Source organism: Lycorma delicatula, chromosome 10 (genome assembly GCF_047948215.1).
Source record: "Lycorma delicatula isolate Av1 chromosome 10, ASM4794821v1, whole genome shotgun sequence".
Taxonomy (NCBI): domain Eukaryota; kingdom Metazoa; phylum Arthropoda; class Insecta; order Hemiptera; family Fulgoridae; genus Lycorma; species Lycorma delicatula.
Window position 1 is genome coordinate 113225033 of NC_134464.1, and position 23674 is coordinate 113248706.

General features: G+C 30.6%; 1 protein-coding gene across 1 annotated transcript in view; it reads right to left on the reverse strand.

Annotated features, from left to right (window-relative positions):
* The window catches only part of Tis11 (Tis11 zinc finger protein), a 58569-nt gene extending 48923 nt beyond the window's left edge, over window positions 1-9646 (reverse strand). The window contains exon 1 of the mRNA XM_075376730.1: window positions 9111-9646. Within this exon, the coding sequence (XP_075232845.1) occupies window positions 9111-9170 (60 nt within the window). The 5' untranslated portion in view covers window positions 9171-9646. The remainder of the gene's footprint in view (window positions 1-9110) is intronic.
* Between the last annotated feature and the right edge of the window lie 14028 nt (window positions 9647-23674).

The window sequence follows — 23674 nt, forward strand, 5'->3', positions numbered from 1 at the left end:
ATAGTACTCTGCAATTTAGAAATTGGGGAATGATTTCATAGAAAAAAAGAAATAAAGAAAAAACTGGGATTTCGAATGGGGGAGGGTAGAAAAAATAAATAAGTAGTTTAAAAGTTGAAGAGCAGGTAGTTTTATTTTTACAGACGCGCGCGCACACCCATCCCACGTCAGGTCCCTCTCTTCTTAGGGCCTTTTATATATATGTAACACATCAGAAAAAGAAGGAATGAAAGGCAATGTTTTTAAAAAGAAGGGTCAAACGGACAAAAGAAAGAAATACTAAAGGAAAGATTGGTGAAGAGTGGAGGGGTGAATAGGAAAAAAGAGAAAAACACCTGCACCGTTATGGAACAGGTAGTAAAAGTATGAGGAGATATATACACCCTCTCTCTTCTGGTTGTGCTCTATACAAAAACGACGAAACCAACCGTACAATCATTCCCCCAATATATTTATACGTATAGACAACCTCCCTTTTCTCTTTGACATATAACTACTATCCCTCGCTTGAAACTCTCCCTTCAAACTTATGGCAGATCCTTTAAAACACACCCAGACACAGAATAAACCAACCAAAACACTGAATACGATAAGATATTGTTCTCCCCTCATATTATATCTCTCCCCATATAAAAAGAATCCCCAATCTGAATTGAATATTAAGAAAAAAAATAAAACGACAAAACAAAATGGAGTCCTGTAGTTGAAATATTACGAAATTAAGAACAACATAATAAATGAAAAACATTACATCTACTGTAAGGAAGTAAATTTTTGTCACGTCATTTGTTTCATACATAATTGTATTAATTTAATTCTAGCTTTTAGTTTTCATAGTATAAAGCTTATAGCCCGACAATCACATTAGGTCAGTTTGGGATTACAGCTTCTTTATCAAACAATAATATATATCTCACATTTAATTTTTAATATTTTTTATCTAAGCTAAGAATTACGCCTCTCAAATGTAAACAAAAATAGCTACTTGATCGCTTTGTCCCTCAATATTATTTTTGGATAATGAAACTTTTGCAATATATTAAGAGTATGAAATTTGTATTTAAAAAATAACTAAGCAGAACCAGGATAAAAGCATTCAAAATGATTTATAAGTAAATTAGGAACGACGGTCTGGAGAATTGTTTGCAATAGTATGAAGCTAATTTTCTAATATGAACATTTCCTTTTATTATCAATATCGGATCTCATTTCGTTTCTCAGTATCTACTATTTCCTATTTTTCTTTTCCTACCAGATTAATTGCGTCTTTGAAACAAAATAAATTTATATATATAATATCTAAATTTATTAACTACATTATCAATTATCTGCTTCGTATATTGTTATGTCTTTCTTCTGAATACATCGGATTCACGTTAACAATCCCATTTAACATATAAAGAGCATTTCAAAGAGAAAAAAAGTCCCTTTTCGCAAGTCGGAAGGCGGAGGGAAATTTCACCGGTGCTAAGTAGAAGGATAAAAAAGATTTCCACCTTAAAGTCAAGAAGGAAAAACTTAAAATTTACTCAATACGACAACGGTTGCATAAGAAAAGATTCACATGTTAAACATACGACAAGCCTGCCTCATCCTTCTTACAATTCCAGCCACATTTTTGTCATATGCCGTAACGGTTGGTCATATCAAAAATTGTTTCAAACAAAAGTTTTAGGTAGTTTAAAGGACTAACGAAGACCACTAAACCGATTAAAGGAAATATATGCCTATTAAAGGAGGTATGATTTCTTTGTTTTCGAAATCCCATTTTCCACCATCTGGGCGGCCAATGGTTGGTGATATCGATAAACTTTAGGACCTTATCCAAAGAATAATAAGAACTTTAAATTCGATATTTTACTTGTTATGACGTTTTTTTCTCGAAAAAGCCGCCTCCCTCCCATTTTCACCCCCATGGGCCAATTTTGCCATTAACTAATACGAGATATTAGGTCGTTATATTTTATGTATCAATTTGAAATTGACTGGCGCAAAATTACGGCGGTTATCGTATCCACAAGAACGTGAATGTGAAATATAATAACTTAAATAATAAAATAACTGAAATATAATATAACTTTTGAACTGACTGTGATTTTGGGGCCTAGGGGTGTGAAACGCGAAGATATGTCGAAATTTTTTTGAAATCGAATCATGGTACCCGTTACAATAAGTAGCTAAAAAATCAACTAATGAATAGCGTATAATACATAAAGAATATAAAAACGTTATCGGATATGATTAGGCCTAAAAATATACGATTAAACCACAGCTTCAAAGCGACAAAATAAGTTATTGAAATGAATGGAAAATACGTTAACAAATAAATCAATACACTTAAGACGATTACTGATAATGAAGAAAAATTAATACCTATAAAAAAGCAGAAGTATAGAAAATATTCCTAAATGTAAAATGCAACTATAGAAAATGAAGTTATGCACTATATCACAAGAAAAAAATGACAGTTTTAGCCATAAATTTAACGAATTTTATAATTTATTATTCTACAAAAAAATAAATTACGAATAAATACCTATAACATTTAAAAAACATATTTTCACTGCAAATATTTTAAAATGACGGATAAAGCAAAGCCGAGAAAAAAATAGTTATTTTCTATCATTAAATATCATTTAAACAAATAATAATGGTAATTATTGATAAAATTAAATTACATATACACATTACTATTTACTGTAAAACATTTTTTACTAAGCGAGGTAAATTAATACATCAATGTATTTAAAATAAATTAAAAGGTTAAAAAAATAGATGTAGGATTCGATCCGATATGCCATCCCCTTATATTTCTTTAATTAAACTTTTATTTGGCTGCAACTCTGGAACCAATTAAAGTAAATATCACTTACGATGATATATCGTTGAAAAGCTCTCAATGAGGGCTTATTACTTCAGTTAAGAAAAAGCCCAAAATCAAACTTTTATTTTTTAATTTTGAGCTTTTTTGGACACTTTTGGCCCAGTCTATTGCAATCAAAAAAGGAAGTGCATAACTAGATGTTACAACAGTTCTAAATTCAAAATTTCGACATCCTACAGCTAATAGTTTTTGAGTTATTTGAGACCGTGACATACGTCACGACGAAACTGGTAAAAATATTATTATTATTATTATTAGATATTTCCGTTGAAATCTGAAAACAAATCTTTCCCGATAACATACCTACTTTACTTCGTACAAGGAAGTAAAAAAAGGTAAAATTATTGTCTAACGAAAATAAATTAATTATGAAAATTGCTAAATCGTGCACAGAGAAATATGTAAATATACATTTGACGATGATTATTAAATGTAAAATAATATTACCGTTTTAAATTCTTACTAATATATGTATATTTTATTAATAAATAAATTAGATTTTTTCATAAAGAAGTCATACACGCATTTCAACGTTGCCAAGTGTACATTGCTATCTTACTAACATTATTATATCGCATTACATACATTGCATATATTGGATTCATATTTCTCGTATTTTAAAACAATATAAATAATTAAACAAATATTCTATTTAAAAATATAAAACTAATAAACACGAATTAATGAAGACAAAAGTAATCGATTCGTTTTACTTACCGAGCAAGTATGAGTATCGGATAATTTAAAATACACTAAAATATTCTATAATCCATTCATGACGAAGAATATAAATATATGCTGTACACATTTACAAAGACATATTAATATACAATAAATACATCTTATTAATATAATATGGGAAATAATGAGTAGCGTAAAAAAAAGTACAAAAATGCGAAATTTTTAATTGGGTAAATCAAATTTTATTTTTACAAAAATCAAGAAGCGTTTGCAGGCATTCACTCTGCATATTGATTATGACCCATCACAAAAAAATTATTTTAATCTTTTAGTAATATTACTGTTACAAACATTAATCTATATATTAAAAACAAATTGACCAACACACTAAAAAATTTAGTTTTTCTACAATTACTCAATAACTAATTTAGTTACAGACTAGTGTTTTAGTTGGGGTCTAAAACACTCATTACATCATGACACAGATTGCACTCAGTCAATTATGAAAGGAGATTTTCAAAGGAATATAATTTTTCTCATACTCAAAGCCTTACCTTAACTGCATTAAAATCGAGGTATCTCAGCAACTAATTAAGACACAGAATTCGTATGAGTTTTAAACTTTCCCCCCCGTTCAAGTCACATTAAATGAGCCCACACAGACTTCGATCACTCAATTCCTAAAATCGATTTGAGGCATCGTTAATTAGATTAATACATAAAACAGGCACGTATATATCCTCTCAGATTGGTTTAACGAACTGATAATAGATTCTGGAGGTAAAAAATTCCTATACAGTTAGCATTTTGCATGATCTTCAACAAGGCGCAAGGAATTTAGACACGTAGAAGTTAACCTACCTGTACCTGTTTGTAGCTACGGACAATTATATGTTGCTCTATAACCAGCAAAATCTTTTGAAAATGTAAACGTGGAGATGAAACCTAAGGGTCTACGCACAACTAATTATTGCCTGGAAGGAAGTGTTATGAACCTCAAAGTTATTTATGGGCGGATTGCTGCTGAGACTGCAAGGTTCCCTAGACTGTTTTAATTTTGACAAAAATCAACATTTTTTTTAGAGGAAGTAAGAAAGGAACGTAGATAATTACACATAATAAATAATAGTTCATTTATAAACCAAATAAAGCAGCACTATCACGGCCTGTCTGTTATCATGTACACAATTTTGCGTATAATTCTACTACGTTTTCTATTTTTTTTTTTCTTTATTTGTTGAGATTTATTTTTTATTATTATAATAGTATTTGGTTATAAATAAATTTATTTCATTACACGTATCTAAAAAGACAATTATACGGTTTAAGGTTTTATGTCGATGGTCCAATATAAATTCAATCTGTGCATTTTTTAATTAAAAAAATAAAATAAATAATACTGATCACTTTAATAAAAAGTAATCAATTCTTGTTAACATACGATTCAAATGATTAAGACAAAACAACTGATCAAAATGAAAACATAATACTTCCGAAATCATTGAATCTGTATTTGTTAAAATAAATATATAAAGAGCGAAGAGAACAGTTCGATTTAAAAAAAAAATTATAAATAGTCAAAATATTCCAAAAAAATTTGTTTAATAAATTCTACAATTTTTTTATTTTAAAATATTAATGATTACGTTTAAAAAATCAAAGTATTGATACACTCTTACGTTTAAAAATTCGTTCTTTTGAATATAAATACTCTTTTATATATTTTATTTCATTTGTACCATTTGACGTCCCTCGTGCTTTCAAGAAAAAACTACTAAATATTGGGGAAATTTTTTTTAAGATAAAAAATTACTTGAAAAAAGACAAAATACGTATTATACGACTGGTTTACAATATAGACATAATTATCTTTATTACAAATATATAATTTATTATAATAATCAACAGCTTAATTTTTTATAAAAAAAGCAAGAAATAAACAGTAAAGAAATACGCCCATAAGAAATTAACAGATTATGATTAGAATTAGAATTTACTTATTGTTATTAATAGTGTTAAGGAAAGAAAACAGGATGACACTATTTCCTATTTCTACAGTATATGAGGTTTTTGTTTCTCACAAGACAAAAAAGAACTTTACAACATGCAACGCTTCATGTAATTAATGAATACCAGGGGCACATCAACAAATTTATTAAAGTAACAAATTTTTTTTAAGCATTTATTAGTTTATTCGCAGATTACTAACAAGTGAATAAATTATTTAAGTATTATCTTCCTAGCATTATAAAAATAATTCTGAAATACATTTGACGTCGCTAAAATGGAATTTATTCCCTTGCTATTTTAATCTTCGTATTTAACCGTAATTTATGAAATGAACAATTTTTTCATAAGTAAAAATTTGAACGGCAAAACTAAATATTAAAATGCGTTTCAATAATGCATAAAATGCTATAATTTTTCCCCACCACACTATTGACGACTGCTGTGCAAGCAAATGCAGCTCTCACAAATTTGTTTACTTAAGTGAGAGTTAAGATTATAATTCAGTTTATTTTTTCAAACAAATACTAAATTATTTAATATTTAAAAAAAAAAATTACTGCTTACTAAATTATTTTAAGCTAATTTTTATTATTTACTTTCATACATTTGCATTCATATGATTTTTTTTTTTAATTAATTTTGTAATTTTTTTGTATTTATTTTCATACATAGACATTCATGATTATTTTTTTAAAAATTAATCTTGTAATTTGTTAATACCGTCTGAATTACAGGTTTTAATTATCTTGTTTCTCCTCCGATTCTTCCAGATCAAACCATTCACGATGGAGAACAGTTTTTTAATATTTGTATAAAATTATGTATAAATCAAAATATTTAATTATAACTGAATTTTGAAGCATTATAGGTATAACAAAACTTATACATTATTATCCAGAATTAAGAAAAGTTTTATTATTTTAAAAATATAATTTTTTTAAAAGTAATACTAAATTTCACAGCCATCGAAAATTCGATACTAAAAAATCGATTCTGATTAGTTATAAAAATTTTGAAATTTTAAGAAGAAAAATTGTCTGTTAAAATTTAAACCCAAATCCAAATTTATTATTATTCTGTTTAACCTTAAGTATAATTTTCTTTTTTTTATTAAGCTAGAATAATTTTATTATATTTCTTAAATTTTCACGGCTATATTACCAATATTTTTCTAGGAGCATAGATGAAAGCTTTTGATAGAATCAAAAAGCGAAGTTATTTAATACGAGGAATAACGCGTATAAGAGTTAGGAAAATTATGAGCTTATAATAGAATACAAAATTATACATTTTTACTTATCTTGCTTGGTGCTACATACAAATTAAATATAAATATACACTACGACAAAATACACATTTCATGGAAACTAAAATATTTCAAATTCAGCAATATTACAATCTACGCGATTAACTAAACTAAACCATTACGACCGCAAAAAAATTCTTAATACAAAACCGAACCACATTATAAAAATATAATATAGATTAAGCAACAAGAAATATTATGAAATAATTGTCAAACAATAAAGTTTACAAACGAAATACTTAGCTTGAAACATTACAGTACACTACAAACTTAATAAAATATTAATCTCTACTGTATTACGATAGGACCTTATAAAATACTATTTAAATTGCAGTTGTGTAATCGAAAATTGTAATTTTACTAATAAAAAAATAACAATTATCAGTTCAATTTAATTAAATTAGTTATTAAATACATTTGTTTGTTAACAATTAAAATACCTAAAAACTGAATGTATTGTATACCGAACTGGAATGCCAAACAAAAATCAAAATGCTTTACTAAAAACAAAATGAAGTATATTAAAAAATGATATGCTCTTAAACAATTAAGTAATACTATAAAAATTAAATAACCTTATTTTTAACTGAAAACGCAAAAAAAGGCTTCTTGGTTAAAAAGGGAAATTTCACTTTTTCCATTTAGTATTAACCTATTTTTAAGATGATGACGTTTGAAATACCATATTCAAAATCACTTCATTAATATTACAGCATATATATATATATATATATATATATATAAACATTCAAAGGACTCTTCAATTTTGTATATATATATATATATATATATATATATTTTATCTAAAAACGACAAACTTATTAAATCTGTTATTTAAAATCTTAATTTAAAAAAAAACAAGATAAAGGGTAATGGGTAAAAACATATACAATATCCTTAATTCGTTAAAAAAAACAGACAAGGGCATACATGAAAAAAATGTATTTTTTTGAAAACAGCATTATTAATTTTAATAAAATCTGAAAACCATTCCAGCTTAATAGCATCCGTTAAAAAATAATTTTCTTTAAATATAAAAATTAAAAAAATAGTGTAGTTTCTCCTCTATGTAGTACTTAAAATACAATTATTTTTTTTATCTATCAATCCACTTATTAGTAATTATAACATAATTGAACTAACTTTTGTAAATCATTTTTTACAATACCAGTTAAGTCATAAAAACTAAAAACATTAAAAATTATGTGGATTTCTTTAAAAATTAAATAGTTCTTGTTAAGATATATTTAAGTATTTTTTATTTAGGATCAATTATGTTGTAAAAAATAGATGCTAATCAATTTCAAAAAAAGGGGAACGGTAACGCGTTTTAAAAATTTACTTATAAAACACTTAAAGCGACCTATAACAATCTACGGTAAGTCACTCGTACAGAACAGATATTACAATTTTGCTTTACAAATCATTAATTGTAATATATTGAACGTTAAATCAACAAATTTTACGAACTTTACATACGCGATTCAGAATTAACAAATCAGCCTTAGTTTCAAATGAAGTTAGATAGCCTAACTAAAAAAAGTTCACAAAAATTAATTTAAAAATATTTACACATACAACTGAAACATGATATATTAATTTTTCAAGTTATTAGACAACAAAATCGTTGAAATACAAATTGCTTTAACACAAAAAAAAAAATTAAAAAACCGCGGAACATTAAGCATCTTATTAGTAAATAAACTAATTAGCGATTAAAAGAGAAAAACCTCATTCACTTAATTAAAATTACACTCAACTTATTCTAGATTTAGATATATTAATTATGAACAGACAGAATTTTCTATTTTCAGTTTGAAATATAACTATATCAATTAAAATATAATCGGACAACGATTCATATCTAAACATATATTATTATCAGTACAGATAAGTTTTTTATCAATTAATTATGGAAAATACGTCAACAAATGTGTTAAATCAAATCAACAAAAAAAAATTTTTTAGAAAATAACATTAACTGATTAACAGAATTATCAACAATTACACAAAAATAAAACAATGCTTGCGTGTACAACACAGAGGTCCAGATAACGAATTGTATTATTTGATGAAAAAAAAATAAAATAAAATTTGGGGAAGATTGCGAATAGTTTTTCCTTACTTTATTAAATTTAACAAAATTACATTATTTTTTGTAGAAAAAAAAATTACTTTAAAAATTATAACTGAATCAAACCAAAGTTTCTTAAAAATATTGTAACTTACTTTAAGTAAAAGTTCTCCAAAATCGTAAGCTCTTGAGCTAGGCATTACGGCCGTTGACATTTCAATTCTCCAGCCTTAATATAAACACAATCACTTTTATCACTCGGACGACACAATAACAAAATAAATAATACTTTCGTATCTGATTGAATCGAAAAGCTTCTTGAAAACACTGTTTTGATTTAAAAAAAAATAATAAAACAATTATTCAAGAATTCTAAGTACAATCACTCACTATTAATATATAAAATAAATAAATAAAAGCACTAATTTATTCGTTCAAATAAATAAATAAATGCACCGAAGCAGACGGCCACTCCACATCGGAATGGCGTTCTCCTCGTAACAGCAACGCACAGACGACTGGCGCTCGATATAGCAACAAACTGCATGTTTAGGCGCGTCTAGGAAATGGTTCAACAGGTCGATGGAGTGGGGATAATAGTGGTGGGGAGTTAATCAAGGACACCCGCTATACACTTTTAATTTTCATCTTCTGTTGTGTTTTCCTTTCGCTTTCTGTTCTTTACTAACTTCTTTTTCTTCTTCTTTTCCATAATTACTAAAATAATTCTAGCTTCACCTAATATTTACTACTATTTTTTTTCTTTCTTACTGTACTGGTTACATTGTTGCCATTTTTTCTTTTTGCTGTTTCTCATATTTAATATTATTTAAAACTATATTGTAATCCTTTATTTTATTTTACTTTATAAATTTATTTTAAATATAATTAAAAACTATCATTACATGCTTAATTTTACAACAATTAAAATTATTTGTTAATATTAAAAAATTTTATTATAAACTTACTTTTTTATATACTTTAAATTCTCATTTGGTTTAAGAAGTATATACAGAGCGTTCATAAATGTTTCAAAAAGTATTTCACTTACCTAAATGATAAAGTTGTACGAGTTGATGCAGGGACTAAGACAGTTTTTGTTAAAATCTATAATTGTTCAACATGTGCTCCTCTGGTGACACGGCACACATCAACACGAAAGTCTAACTCTTGCCAAACTCGTTCTAACGTGTCATTTTCGATAGAGTTGATCGCATCGATTATGCGATCCTTTAGCTCAGCCATATCGTGCGGCATCGGTGGGATGAACACCTTATCTTTCACGTAACCCCAGAGAAATAAATCACATGGCGTGAGGTCTGGTGATCTTGGTGGCCACAGCATAATGTGTTGTCTTCTTCAGTCGCACGTCCTATCCAGCGCCGAGGTAATGTTGTGTTAAGTCGAACCTCGTTATGAAATTGGGCAGGACAACCATCTTGCTAGAAAATGAAGTCGTTGAGTAGCTGAGGAATAAGCCGTAATTGTAACATATCCAGGTATATCATGCCGGTTACTGTCATTTCCATAAAAGAAACGGACCATACACTGCCTCACGAGAGATCGCACAAAAAACGTTTACTTTCAGAGAATCCCGAAGGTGTTCCACATAGGCGTGTGGGTTTTCAGTTCCCCAAACTCGCACGTTATGACGGTTTACTTTGCCGCTAATATAGAAAAAGTAGCTTCATCGCTGAAAATTATCTTGTTTACAAACAACATCTTTTCCTGTAACTGTAAACAAAAATCGAGCCTACGTGTTTTATCTCCATCAGAGAGACGCTAGATTAATTGAAGACGGTACGGTTAGCATAATAAACGTTTACGGAGAACTCTCCACGCTGTTGTTTTCGGAATTCCTAATTCTCTGCCTGCAGCCGCAGTCGATTTTGACGGGCTGCGAATGAAACTTGCGCACACACACGTTCGACATTGATTTCTGAGGTTGATGGACGACTAGTTTATTTTCGCTTGCACAAGAAACCGGTTTCACTGAATTGATGAATTGAATTGTCACTTGATGGCTCCTTATGAAATTTCAACCGAAACGTACGTTGCACAGAAATTACTGACTTTGACAAGTGAAATTCTAACACACAAAACGACTTCTCGCTCCCCGTGGCAGCCATTTTCTCTACTGTCGACGCCCAGCAAGCAAATGGTTAATTAACTGCCTATTTATGTGGAAAAAAATTATTTGAAGTACTCTTTCATACAGAACTTGTTTTATTCTTTTTAGTGAGATAGTTTGTTTTGTTAATGAATTTTCGAAACTCCGAAGAAAATTATGAAACGCCCTGTATATTCATACTTGTTGCCTTTTATCTTTCCCCTAAGTTTGAAGCGTAGTAATAAACATTTCTATTGACTTAAATAATTTCATTTAACTTTTTCTTCAAAAAATTTAAAAGAAAATGAAAGAAGTTATTGTTTTTTTTTACTCGGCTTTAATCTTAAACGATTTTACTCTACTGTGAAATACATATATGTCCTATTAAATAACTTAATAATTTATCTTTTTTCATTGTTTTCCTTATATTAGGGCATTTTTTAAAAGGAATAATTTTTCAGTTGCCGGCCTATATATAGCAAAAATTTTGAATCAATCAGGGAGATTATTTTTAAAATTCAACAAAATTTTGGTATTTTGTTACAATATTTTTCATATTGTTAAAATGTAGATAGGAAAACGGCCATTATGACTTCGTAAATTGAAGGATATTTTTTTCAGTTGTTAAGCAGCTGATTTTTCGAAGTCGAAGGTACTATGGTACAAATCCTAGTAAACGTTAGTTGCTTTTATACGGATTTGAATACTAGACCAGTGGATACCGATGTACTTTGGTGATTGGGGTTCAATTAACCAGACGTCTCAGGAATGGTCGGCCTGAATCTGTACAAGACTACACTTAATTTACATGTCGTACATATCATCCTCATCTCATTGGGCCGTGGGGAGGGGATTGCTTATTGTTCACTAGTTGAACAGATTGCAACGTACACATTAGGGGGAAGAAAATATTATTTTTTTAATATAATAACGAAATAAAAATTGAATAGGCTTAAAAAAGGGTTACAAAAATCAATATCCTCAACTTTTTACCATCACTAAGAAGCTAATTATTTAACTTCAAAATCATCGACAAAAATATAAGACTACTGTGACGTTCAAATAAAAATAAAAAATTAATACGTTCTTCATTGTCATTCTAATCTTATGCCCTTAGTTAGGTTATCTTACTGACCTGCCAAATGATTCGTTTTCATTAAAAGAAAGCCGCTTGATTTTTTTCCTTAGTTAAATTCTTAAGTTAATGAGGAATCATTAATAAACATAATTATTTATTATTAAATATTAAAGTTAATTTTATTTGAAACCACGTAATTTATTATATATTTTATAAATAATTAAAATTCTTTGACTCAAGTGCATCTAATTAACGAAGAAAATTGAATAATGAAGAAATATTACTTTTAAATGTTATTAACTTAAAATTGTTAAATTTTTTAAGGAATGTTGTTACAATTAATTTAACACTAGAATTCAAATTCAGTATTAAAATAAATAAAAATAACTAACTAAATACGGTTGAAAAGTAACCAAAGATGATATAAAAATTAAGATAACAGAAAAATGTTATAATTTAAGTTGTAAAATTTTATTTAGGAATAAAACTCCGAAGGTTAGATGAAGAAAAAAGATATCGAAGCAGGTTAACCGAAAAAGGAAATTTCATGAAAAAAATTATGACAAACAAATATTGTTTATAGAAGATTCAATACTTACATAGGTTGTAAAAAAAAAAAAACAAAAACAAGAAAATAACCTAATTATCAGCAGTTTTATTTTTATTTTCCAAAAAAGCACATGTATGGGCATATTAACATTAAACAAATAACCCATCGGGTTGGTCTAGTGGTGAACGCGTCTTCCCAAATCAGCTGATTTGGAAGTCGAGAGTTACTAAGTAAAGTCAGTTATTTTTACACGGATTTGAATACTCGATCGTGGATACCGGTGTTCTTTGGTAGTTTGGTTTCAATTAACCACACATCTCATCTCAGGAATGGTCGACCTGAGACTGTACAAGACTACACTTCATTTACACTCAATAAATATCATCCTCATTCATCCTCTGAAGTATTATCTGAACGGTAGTTACCGGAGGCTAAACAGGAAAAAAAGAAGAACATTATACAAATGTTTTGTTTACTTTTTTCAAATTTTATCAATTACCATATTTTACATATTTCTTAGTCTGACCGAATGAGGACTACATGAAACAAAATTTTGAATTTTTTTTTCTAGACTTTTTCTTTCCTGGTCTTCCAGAAATATATTTTTTTCTTCTCTTTTCTAACCAGACGTTGTCGGTTTCTTTTTTTGGAAAACTTTGAATTTTTTTACCAGTTTTCTAAATATTGTTCTCTATTTTTTACTACTTCAGATATTTTCATTTCTGTTAGAACCTTTTCGAACCAATGAGATACATTTATGTAAATGTAACTGAAAATTTGTTTTACGATCCTGTTATCAATGTTCTTTTAGGATGGGCAGAAGAATTTGTCTCTTCTTTTTTTCTGTTGAAATCTAATATTTTCGCAGTTTCATTGTATTGGTATATTTATTACTTCTAAATTTTTATCTGTTTTTGGTCCTAGGATTTTTCTCAAGATTTTCCTTCCTTTTTTACTGTATTTATTTCATCTGATTTCAAATTAAACATAAATTTTAATGAGTATAAACCTTCTGGTTTGATTATCGTATTTTAACAACTGTTTTTGGTTGTTATTGAGATTTTTGTTTGTTTTAAATATCTTTTGTTATCGGTAGGCCAGTTTAATTTTTATCATGCTTGTTTGATGCTAAACCATTGATTTAGATTATTTCTCAGTTATATTTAAATTTATTGACTGTGATTTTTCCGTATTTCGTATTTAGAATAATCTTTGATGTTGGTAAAGAATTCTGTTTTTTCAAAGGAAATTTTCAGTCCTACTTTGCGATTCATTACTTACTTGTTCCTATGCAGTTTTGAAATTCTCCGAGAAAATTTTAATATCATCGGTAAAGACTTGGCAGTTAATGGCTATTCTTTTCAATTTCGGACCCAATTTTATTTGGTGGTATTCCAATTTCTTTCATCTTCTTTTCTATTCTCTTATTACTTTCTTTAGGACACAGTTAAAAAGAGTTTGTAATAAACCATCTCCTTCTTGCATTTCTTTTAATTTTAATTTCTTTTAAGAGTTCTCATATGAATTTTACTACAGGTGTTTTGTTTATCAGAGTCTGTTTAGTAATGTTAATTATTTTGGGATCCATACGGAATTCTTTTAGGATGTTAAAAAAGGAAGTTCTATCGATTGATGCCTTTCTGGAATTTATAAAGATGATTACATAGTTTTATGTCTTGACATTCTATTCCTTATTATTGCTTTAAGGTTCCAGAATTTTTCTTTTTCTAAATCCACCTTGATATACTCTTCAGTTTTTTGTTCATATCGGTTCGATTCAACTTTTTTTTTTTTACTGACGCCTTAGTGGTATCACAGGCGCGGTTCGTATTTACCTACTGTACCTAAGGTTCAGGTTTCAATTTCCAGCAAGTACCTGATGGGACTTACGGCGCAAGTTTTGAGTATAAGTTCCTTCATATTTTTTTCGTAGCTTACAAATTTCTTTTTAAAATAAAATTAATCGTAAATCGGATATTGGCTGATAGAAAATTATAATACCGATGATATAAAAATATCATGAAATTACTGTACCTCTAATTTAAATTTTACGTTAAAGAATGTAAAAACTATTTTTTTAAAGACGATAATTATATAAGCAGGATTGAATAAACGTCATTTAGACCCGCTTTTTGGAATACAGTAAGAGTGACATAATACTTTAAAAGCTAATGTGGGAGTCCCTGAAGTTATACGAATATAAAATTATAGTAATCTAAAAATTGTTCGATGCAGCGAAACAATATATAATTTTATTTCAAAAATAATTTAAAAGAGTGATTAAGTGCTTGACTGAAGTAGCGTAGCGGTGGTGTGTACTCAACCAAGTCAGTACTTTTCAAGGACACCTGTTGAATTGTTGTTTTCTGGTTTTATTTATACATATATGAGAGTGGGGAAATATAGTATGGAATAAGATACCTACTGCGCAATCTGTTGGTGTCAGAATGAATTAATCGTTGAAAAGCTCGTGAAATTCCACTTTTACATATTAAACAAAAACAAAAATGATATAAATAAATACTTCCTACGATGTTACTGAACTTATCGACTCTTGAATAGATCTTAAAATTTAATAATTAATTTAATTTAAATTCTATTTTACTTAAAATGTAATATCTGATAATGTTTAAAAAAATATGCTTATGAAAAATAAATATAAAAAAATATTCTAGATTTTTCTTTTTTACTCGTGAAGTTATAAAATGTCTATAATATTAAATCATCTAAAATTACAATATTTTGGGTTATTTGGAAAAGAAAAAAATTACTCGACTATCAATCACTATGAGAAAAAGTAGGATAAAAACAAAAGGATTCATAAATCAGAATGTTTTTATCGATTATTGCCTAAAATTTTAGAACCGCTGAATACATCTGAATTCCAATTTTTTTAACATAGTTCAAAGATAGCACCGTAGTTGCGTGAGCCAAATAATTTCATCACAGAGCATGTTGTTTAAAAATACATGTTCTGTGGTGAAATCCTTAAAATAAAAATAAAAGTAGTATTAATTTTATGAGACTGAACACATTCAGTTACAAATAGCTACATGTTCCGTGAGTGAAATTTAGAATATAGTCTGAATTTTATTTTGATATTTGACTATTGAATAAATTGCGGGAGTAAGGGAGGGAGTGTGAGAGTTTTATAAAAAAAATAAAATAATAATCTTTTCTTTGGGGTTACGGGCATTGACTGCTACGGTCATTAGCTCTTTTCTGAAACAAAAAATAAAAAAAATATCTTTTCCTTCCTGATAAATTAACTAGCGATCTAATCAGACGACTAGTCTTGTCACACTGACTATCCAGAAGTATACTTGACATAGGACATTAAGAAACCCGAGAATCCAAGATGATAAGGGTGTATAGGGCTCTTGCCACTTAAAATCATATATTTCATTTCTAAAATTTTGTCAAATCCATCAAAACGGCTTAAAGTCCTGAAATTATTAAAAACTCATCCTTACATTAAATTAGTCAAAAAAAGTTACAAAACACACACATGCACATACACATGATCTATCACCCAGGTTTATCCTTAGGCCATCATTTTTTGCTTCATTCTTCTGACGCTTCCACCTCTAAAACCAGGCCTCGGAAATGGTATCTTCCGTTCCACCTCCGCAAAAAATCACGGAGGATGTTTTGCTTCCGTCATCAAATGATACCGACCCAGATGGTGCGGTAAGTATTGCGTCAGAGTCTAGGCTTGATGCACTTCCCGCTAAAATATTTGGGGTGGATAAAGTGTTTGCCTTTTCTTTTTTTTTAGAGCCCTCCTGTTGGGGGCTCCATTGTTGCATGTCCAACACTCTTATTCTGAAAAAATAAAAAAAGTCACCAATCATGAAACAGTAATTAACATTTTATTACAATTACAAAATATTGAGTATGATTTACCAAAAAGAAAACTGTAAAAATTCCTAATTTTGGTGATATTAAACCCAAGTAAATATAACTGAAAGTCAATAAAGTATACTAATTATTTAACTCTTTAATGATAGACGTTTAAAACAATTTTAAAGAAAAGATAAATTATTTTTTAAAAATAAATCTACTCCACAGTTTGAAACATTAAATTGTTATAAATTTATAAATAAATTCAGTGTTATTACTAAAAAAAAAAAAGGTTTCTGTCGATGATATTGTTATTTTTAAATAAATTAAAAACACGCAGGAATAAAATGTTTAATTAATTTACACATTTATTTGTATTCCAGTAACCTTGGATTATTGTACTTTCGAAATGCAGTGAGATTCTTTACTTGCCGGAATGAGCGAAGGCCTACGCCAAATACTTGTTATTTATGCTACGTGAAATAATTAGAATTGTAGGATGTTAAGAATTAACAAAAGCAGACTACGACAAAATAAAAACAATAACATTCGATATTTACCTAATTGTTACAATCTATTGAATTTATAAATAAATAAATCTTTTTTTTAATCCAGATTCAAGAGAACGAGTTCTCAGTATTATCGGGTTTATTTTTCGTTCAAGAATTGATTCTTTTCTTAAATCTAACAATAATCATTTATTTGAATTTAAAATTATTTAGCATTCCATTCGAGTGATATTTTTCTATTACACCTACTCTAATATATAGAAATTTTAACTATTTCGGTATACAATTTATAATTCATACGTATATAATAAATTGATTTTACTATACTAAAATTTCAAAATAATTGTAAGGAAATTAGGCACCATTCATACAATCACCTGTTTTAAAGATCAATTAAAATTAAAAAGATTAATCTATAATATAAATAATAATGCCCTGAGGTAGGTAATCCCCACGTCCGGAACACAACATCTACGTTCCACGTCCAGGGCGGCAACAGCTGTACTTATGTACAATACATATAGCTGGCTAACGGGGCTCCGAGTAAATTCCTCGGATGTATTACTTTATTGACTTGTCTCCATCTTCAGGTCAACAGACGGATTGGATTTTTCGGCTACCTGCAGGATATGAACAATTTATTGATTAGGAAGTGGACACATACCAAACTTAGAGCTGGCGATGTGGCGGCCAGGGTCAATGTTATTGCAGGTGTAACGGAGACCCTTCCGTTGTCCACATGCCCCCTGCGATGGCAAGCATGTAGCAATGGTGCCCATGTATGTCGGTGCATGGGAGCTCTGAAAGCTTCGGTGAGTAGGAGCCTGGAGTCAGTGCAGAGACTGCGCATCCGCTCTCTGTCAGGACATATGCCGGTTCCACCGGAGTACCGGATCGGACCTCCAAGGTTAGTAGCTCTGGAGTGGGGGTGTACCCCGGCGGCTAGCCTTGCTACAGAAGGGATATATGTTTATGAACATTCTTGAACAAACTAACGTGGCACAGGGTGCACGTAAACACCCTCGTTTAGAAACCTCCGATTCGCCACAAGCGAAGAGGAAAAAAGTAAAGAATCTGATAAGATAAAGAAAGATGCTGATAGAATCAGTAAAGAATTAAAGAAAAGTCTATTTGGCTATAGCGCACCTAAGCCAAGATTTTTAATTATTACAAAGGAGAATGGAAACTTTCAAAAAGTTAGTCCATTGTTAATCGCAAGAGAAATTACTAATTGTGCTGGTGGTCCTGTCAAGGAAATTCGTAAAACTTTTAATGGATTGCATGTCGAAACCATCAACGACATGCAAAGACAGAAAGTTTTGGCGTTGAAGAAGATCGGTGAATTTGCGGTTTCTGTCCAACCGCATAGCACACTGAACTCATCCAGAGGAGTTGTTTGTCGCGATCTTCTTAATTGTACAGAAGAAGAAATTGTACAAGAAATGTCAAGTCAGGGAGTGACTCAATGTCGCAGACTTACTATGAGAAGAAATGGTGAGATTCTTCCTTCGGCCTCGCATGTTTTGACATTTAATAGGCCGAATCTTCCTGAAAAGGTACGAGCTGGCATCCATCGGCTTGATGTACGAGCTTTCATCCCGCAGCCGATGAGATGTTTTAAGTGTCAACGATTCGGACACACTGCAGCAAGATGTGAAGCGCAGGAAATATGTATATGTGGAGAGAAAACACATGAGGGTGACCTATGTAAAGACCCTCCAACCTGCGTTAACTGTAAAGTTAACGCATCACAATTGTCGTTCAAGAAACTGCCCTACGGATAAATTAGAAACAGCGATTCAGGAAGTTAAAACGCTTCAGAAGGTCAGTTATCCTGAAGCGAAGAAAATAGTCAATCAACGTACACCACGACCATCGACTTCTTACGCAGAAGCAGCGGCTGCCCCTTCCACATCAAAAATTAATGTGGAGCAGTTGCTTAACACGATGGCACCAAGTCTTGCGACAACGATTGAAAGAATCATTGATTCAAAGATTGAGTCGACTCATCAGAGAAAACAAAGTAAAGATAAGAAGGCTCATCCCCGGACTGACGCCGTTGACATCAAAGACGCACCAGCACAGTTTAAATCACCAGCTAAACTTGCGATTATTGAGCCACCGACTGAAGTAAGAATTAAAAATCTATCTGCGGAAATGGAGGTGCAAGTTAGTATAGAAAAAGCATCAGACGCAGATGAAATAAAACCTGTACCAATAGAGCCTCCAAAAGCGCAAAGATCAGCTTTGGTGAGAACATCTATTTCAGCTGGACCCAGTACTGCAGTAGAGATAGAGTCCGGCTCATCCGCCGCGGAGACATCATCGCTTATAAGTTTAGATTCTTTAGCAAAGATGCTAACGGCACCGGCGAAACTTTCATCAACAGACGTCAGCCGTAGAACGTCACTGGGATCCGAAATAGAGGAAGACGATGCCATGTCTGAGGCCTCAGCTACGCTGTCATCAGAGGTTGAGGCCGTCAGAAGAATGGAGAAATGCAAAAAAGGATGGCCGAAAGGAAAGCCTAGAAAGTAATTTGCTGGATCAGAAGTTAAAAGAAAAATGTAAAATTTTGATCATTTTTTGACACATGAAAATGTGAAATATTGAACCCTTTTTTTATTTTTATTTTTGAAGTGGGATGGGGCTAATGACCAAAGTAGTCGATGCCCCTAAAAACCTCAAAAAAAAAAAAATAACCTAAGACTAAAATAAAGTTTTCTGTGGCAGATACTAAAATTCTCTCAATTCGAAGAAATGTACTAGACCTAATATTGAGATTCTTTACCCAGTCAATAGAAAGTAACCGATAAATAAAAAAACGTTTTAATACAAAATTACAGATTAAAATTAAATACTAAAAATACATGACATAAATTAGTGAGTTTAATTAATATTTTAAATTACTTTAAGTGGGTTAATATTTTTTTAAAGTTTTTTAATTACTAAATTAAATAAAATACATTATACAATTGTTTATTACTAGTTTACTCATAATAGTAATTACTGTTCAATTGGATCACAGAACCTTTCTTAGTTACCTCTCTCTCTTTTTCTGTTTAGCCTTCGGAACTACCGTAAGGTATTACTTCACAGGATGAAATGTATGAATGTAAATCAAATGTAGTCTTGTACAGTCTCAGGTCGACCATTCCTGAGATGTGTGGTTTACTGAATTGAAACCCTTTGTTTTTTTCCTTTTCTCTGCTCTGCTTGGGATGGATTTGCATTAAAGCTTAGCACGGCCCAAGCAGAGTATCCGTTGACTCGAACGAGCCTCCCCACCGCCGGCCGTACGTCCGGTACGGTAGGTCGGCTCGCCGTTTCGGAGGATCTTTTGAGATTTCTTCTTTTTTCCTAGTCTCTAACAAACCAGAGTGGGGTTGTCCGGACCCGACTAAGTCGTTCCCGGGCCCCTCCCTGGCGGCCGGGCCTAGGTCTTTTCGATTTTTTTTTATCCCTTTATTTGTTTCCTCTCTTCATCTCCTGATTTTCCATCGTATTTTCTGCCTGGATTAAAACTATCCATAGAGAGTTTTTTCTTTATCTACCATCAATTTCTATTCATAAACTTATAAGATGATTGCTGTGGGTTTCGTCTTTCTTTGCCACCGGCCAACCAGAGAGGGGTAATCTGGACCGACTATGTCGCTCCCGGGTCCCTCTCCAGCCGATGGTAGTTTTTTAAGCTTATATTAGTTCCCAGAGCCAACCCTTGCTATCTGATTCTTGCTATTCTGACTACTAATTGATACGACTATCATTACATGTTGTCCCAGCTTATAAATTCTATACTTTAACGATTTATTGAATTTATATTATGAAATTTTTGAACGACGTACTTTTTCTAAATATTTTTAATTAAAGCTTGTTAAAAGAAGTCATGATCCACAGGCTACATTGTTACGAAACGCACAGATGTTTTGCGCCAACACTTTGTGGCTGATTTCTTCGATGTGGAGAAGAGATATGACACGGATTGTCAAAGAGGTGTATTAAATGCCGGAGAAATGGGATGTAGATCCCATTTCTACATCAAGAAAGCGTGGTGGTTGGTTTTGTATCAAGATTCTTCAACAATCAAAATCTTTGCATTCGAGTAGAAGAGTACAGTATCCAGACTACTTACAATGAAAAACGGTATACTATCGATAGATATTCTTAGCGTAACGTTATTTTCAGTATCTATTACACCATTAGGAACCCAACGGGTCGGTCTAATGGTGAACTGTCATCGCAAAACAGCTGTTTCGAAGACGAGAGTTCTAAGGTTCAAATCCTAGTAAAGGCAGTTACTTTTATACGAATTTGAATACTATACTTCATTTATATTCATAAATATCATCCTCATTTATCCACTAATAGCTTACGGTGGTTCCGGAGGACTAAACAGAAAAGAGAGAGATTACAACATTGCAAAATGTGTTAAGTCCCGCCATGTGTATATTATATATAGATGATTTTGCGTTTTGTGTCATCACGCTCATTATCGTCGAACGTCTATTTCAAATTCCATTCTTTCATTGAAGGTCGGGCGAAGAATACAGGGTTAAATATAGGATATAGATAGTATAGAATGTAGACTTCAAAATTTTAAGAGTAAAAAATCAACTTGTTCTTTCTTAAAAATATCAATAACTGCTTTTGTTGTCTGAAAACAGTTTGGCATTCTAATATTAATGTTTCTTAGGTGAGATTAACCTCTTTCTAGTTGTTCGAAAAAGGAATGGTCATTAATAAAAAATAATTAGTATATTTTTGGTAAATGGAAGAAAAAAAGAAATTCAACCGTAATTAGATGAAACCATAATTACGACGGGAATGATGTGGTGTTTGAAAAAAAGTTTAAAAAAGTCCTACGTAAATATTGTAGAGAGAAAATGTACCTACAGCCCTTTAGAGATTTGTGTAGGGGAATGTTGTTTTTAAGACAATGTCTAACAAATCTATTTCCAAAGAGGTTCTATATCACCCTGTCCGATGCAAAATATTTAACCGTTCATTTAATTACAAATATTAATTCCCCAAGTAGTAATCATGATTATTATTCTTATTTTCTTACTCGGCTTATCAAAACGTACATGTTTTTTATTTTATTTTTACAAATAATATTCTGAATGGAATAGATATTACTTGAAAAATATATGGAAGTTAAAAAAACTAGACCAAAAATGCCCAAATTTGGCTAAGCTGATGTAAAAATATTGGTTATTATGCAATTAATTAGGCGTATTTTAGGATTTTGTTGCGCATTTTATTAGGTTTAAATTTATTTTTTAAAAAAATATTTTTTTATTTTTCTTCAGTTTTATAAAGGATAATTTTATTAATGATATGAAATCGTATAAAAAAGCGATTAAGCTTCAAACTTAATGGTAAAAAAATATAGTAGCCGTAAGCTTTAAAATACTGGGCACCCAAACGTAGGCTAATGTCTATTACTTCCGTTCTGTGATGTGCTGCCTGGTTTGGGGTGCAGCGGTGAGTCAGAAAGAACCGGATACGTCTGGAGAACGTTCATCGGCGCACGTTGTTGGAAGTCATAGGAGGGTATAGAACAATGTCATACAGTTCGGTGTGTGTATCGGCCTCGGTTTTGCCAATCGATCTTCAGGTTAGGCACTGTGAGCTTCGTTATGAGGGCATGAGGAAGAACGAGGCAGGGACAAATGTGGGGGAAGCATGGTGAGAAATGTAGACGACAGGAAATGACGCTGCTTAGACTAAGAGATTAATTACTGATTTAGATACTTGGACCAGAAGATGGTGTGTAATATTTATGAAAAAGGGGAATTTCCGTCAGACTTCAAAAAAAGTGTTATAGTTATGATACCAAAGAAAGCAGGGGCAGATAAATGTGAAGAATATAGAACAATTAGTTTAACTAGTCATGCATCAAAAATCTTAACTAGAATTTTATACAGAAGAATTGAGAGGAGAGTGAAGGAAGTGTTAGGAGAAGACCAATTTCGTTTCAGGAAAAGTATAGGGACAAGGGAAGCAATTTTAGGCCTCAGATTAATAGTAGAAGGAAGATTAAAGAAAAACAAACCAACATACTTGGCGTTTATAGACCTATAAAAGGCTTTTGATAACGTAGACCGGAATAAAATGTTCAGCATTTTAAAAAAATTAGGGTTCAAATACAGAGATAGAAGAACAATTGCTAACATGTACAGGAACCAAACAGCAACAATAACAATTGAAGAACATAAGAAAGAAGCCCTAATAAGAAAGGGAGTCCGACAAGGATGTTCCCTATCTCCGTTACTTTTTAATCTTTACATGGAACTAGCAGTTAATGATGTTAAAGAACAATTTAGATTCGGAGTAACGGTACAAGGTGAAAAGATAAAGATGCTACGATTTGCTGATGATATAGTAATTCTAGCCGAGAGTAAAAAGGATTTAGAAGAAACAATGAACGGCATAGATGAAGTCCTACGCAAGAACTATCGCGTGAAAATAAACAAGAACAAAACAAAAGTAATGAAATGTAGTAGAAATAACAAAGATGGACCGCTGAATGTGAAAATAGGAGGAGAAAAGATTATGGAGGTAGAAGAATTTTGTTATTTTGGAAGTAAAATTACTAAAGATGGACGAAGCAGGAGCGATATAAAATG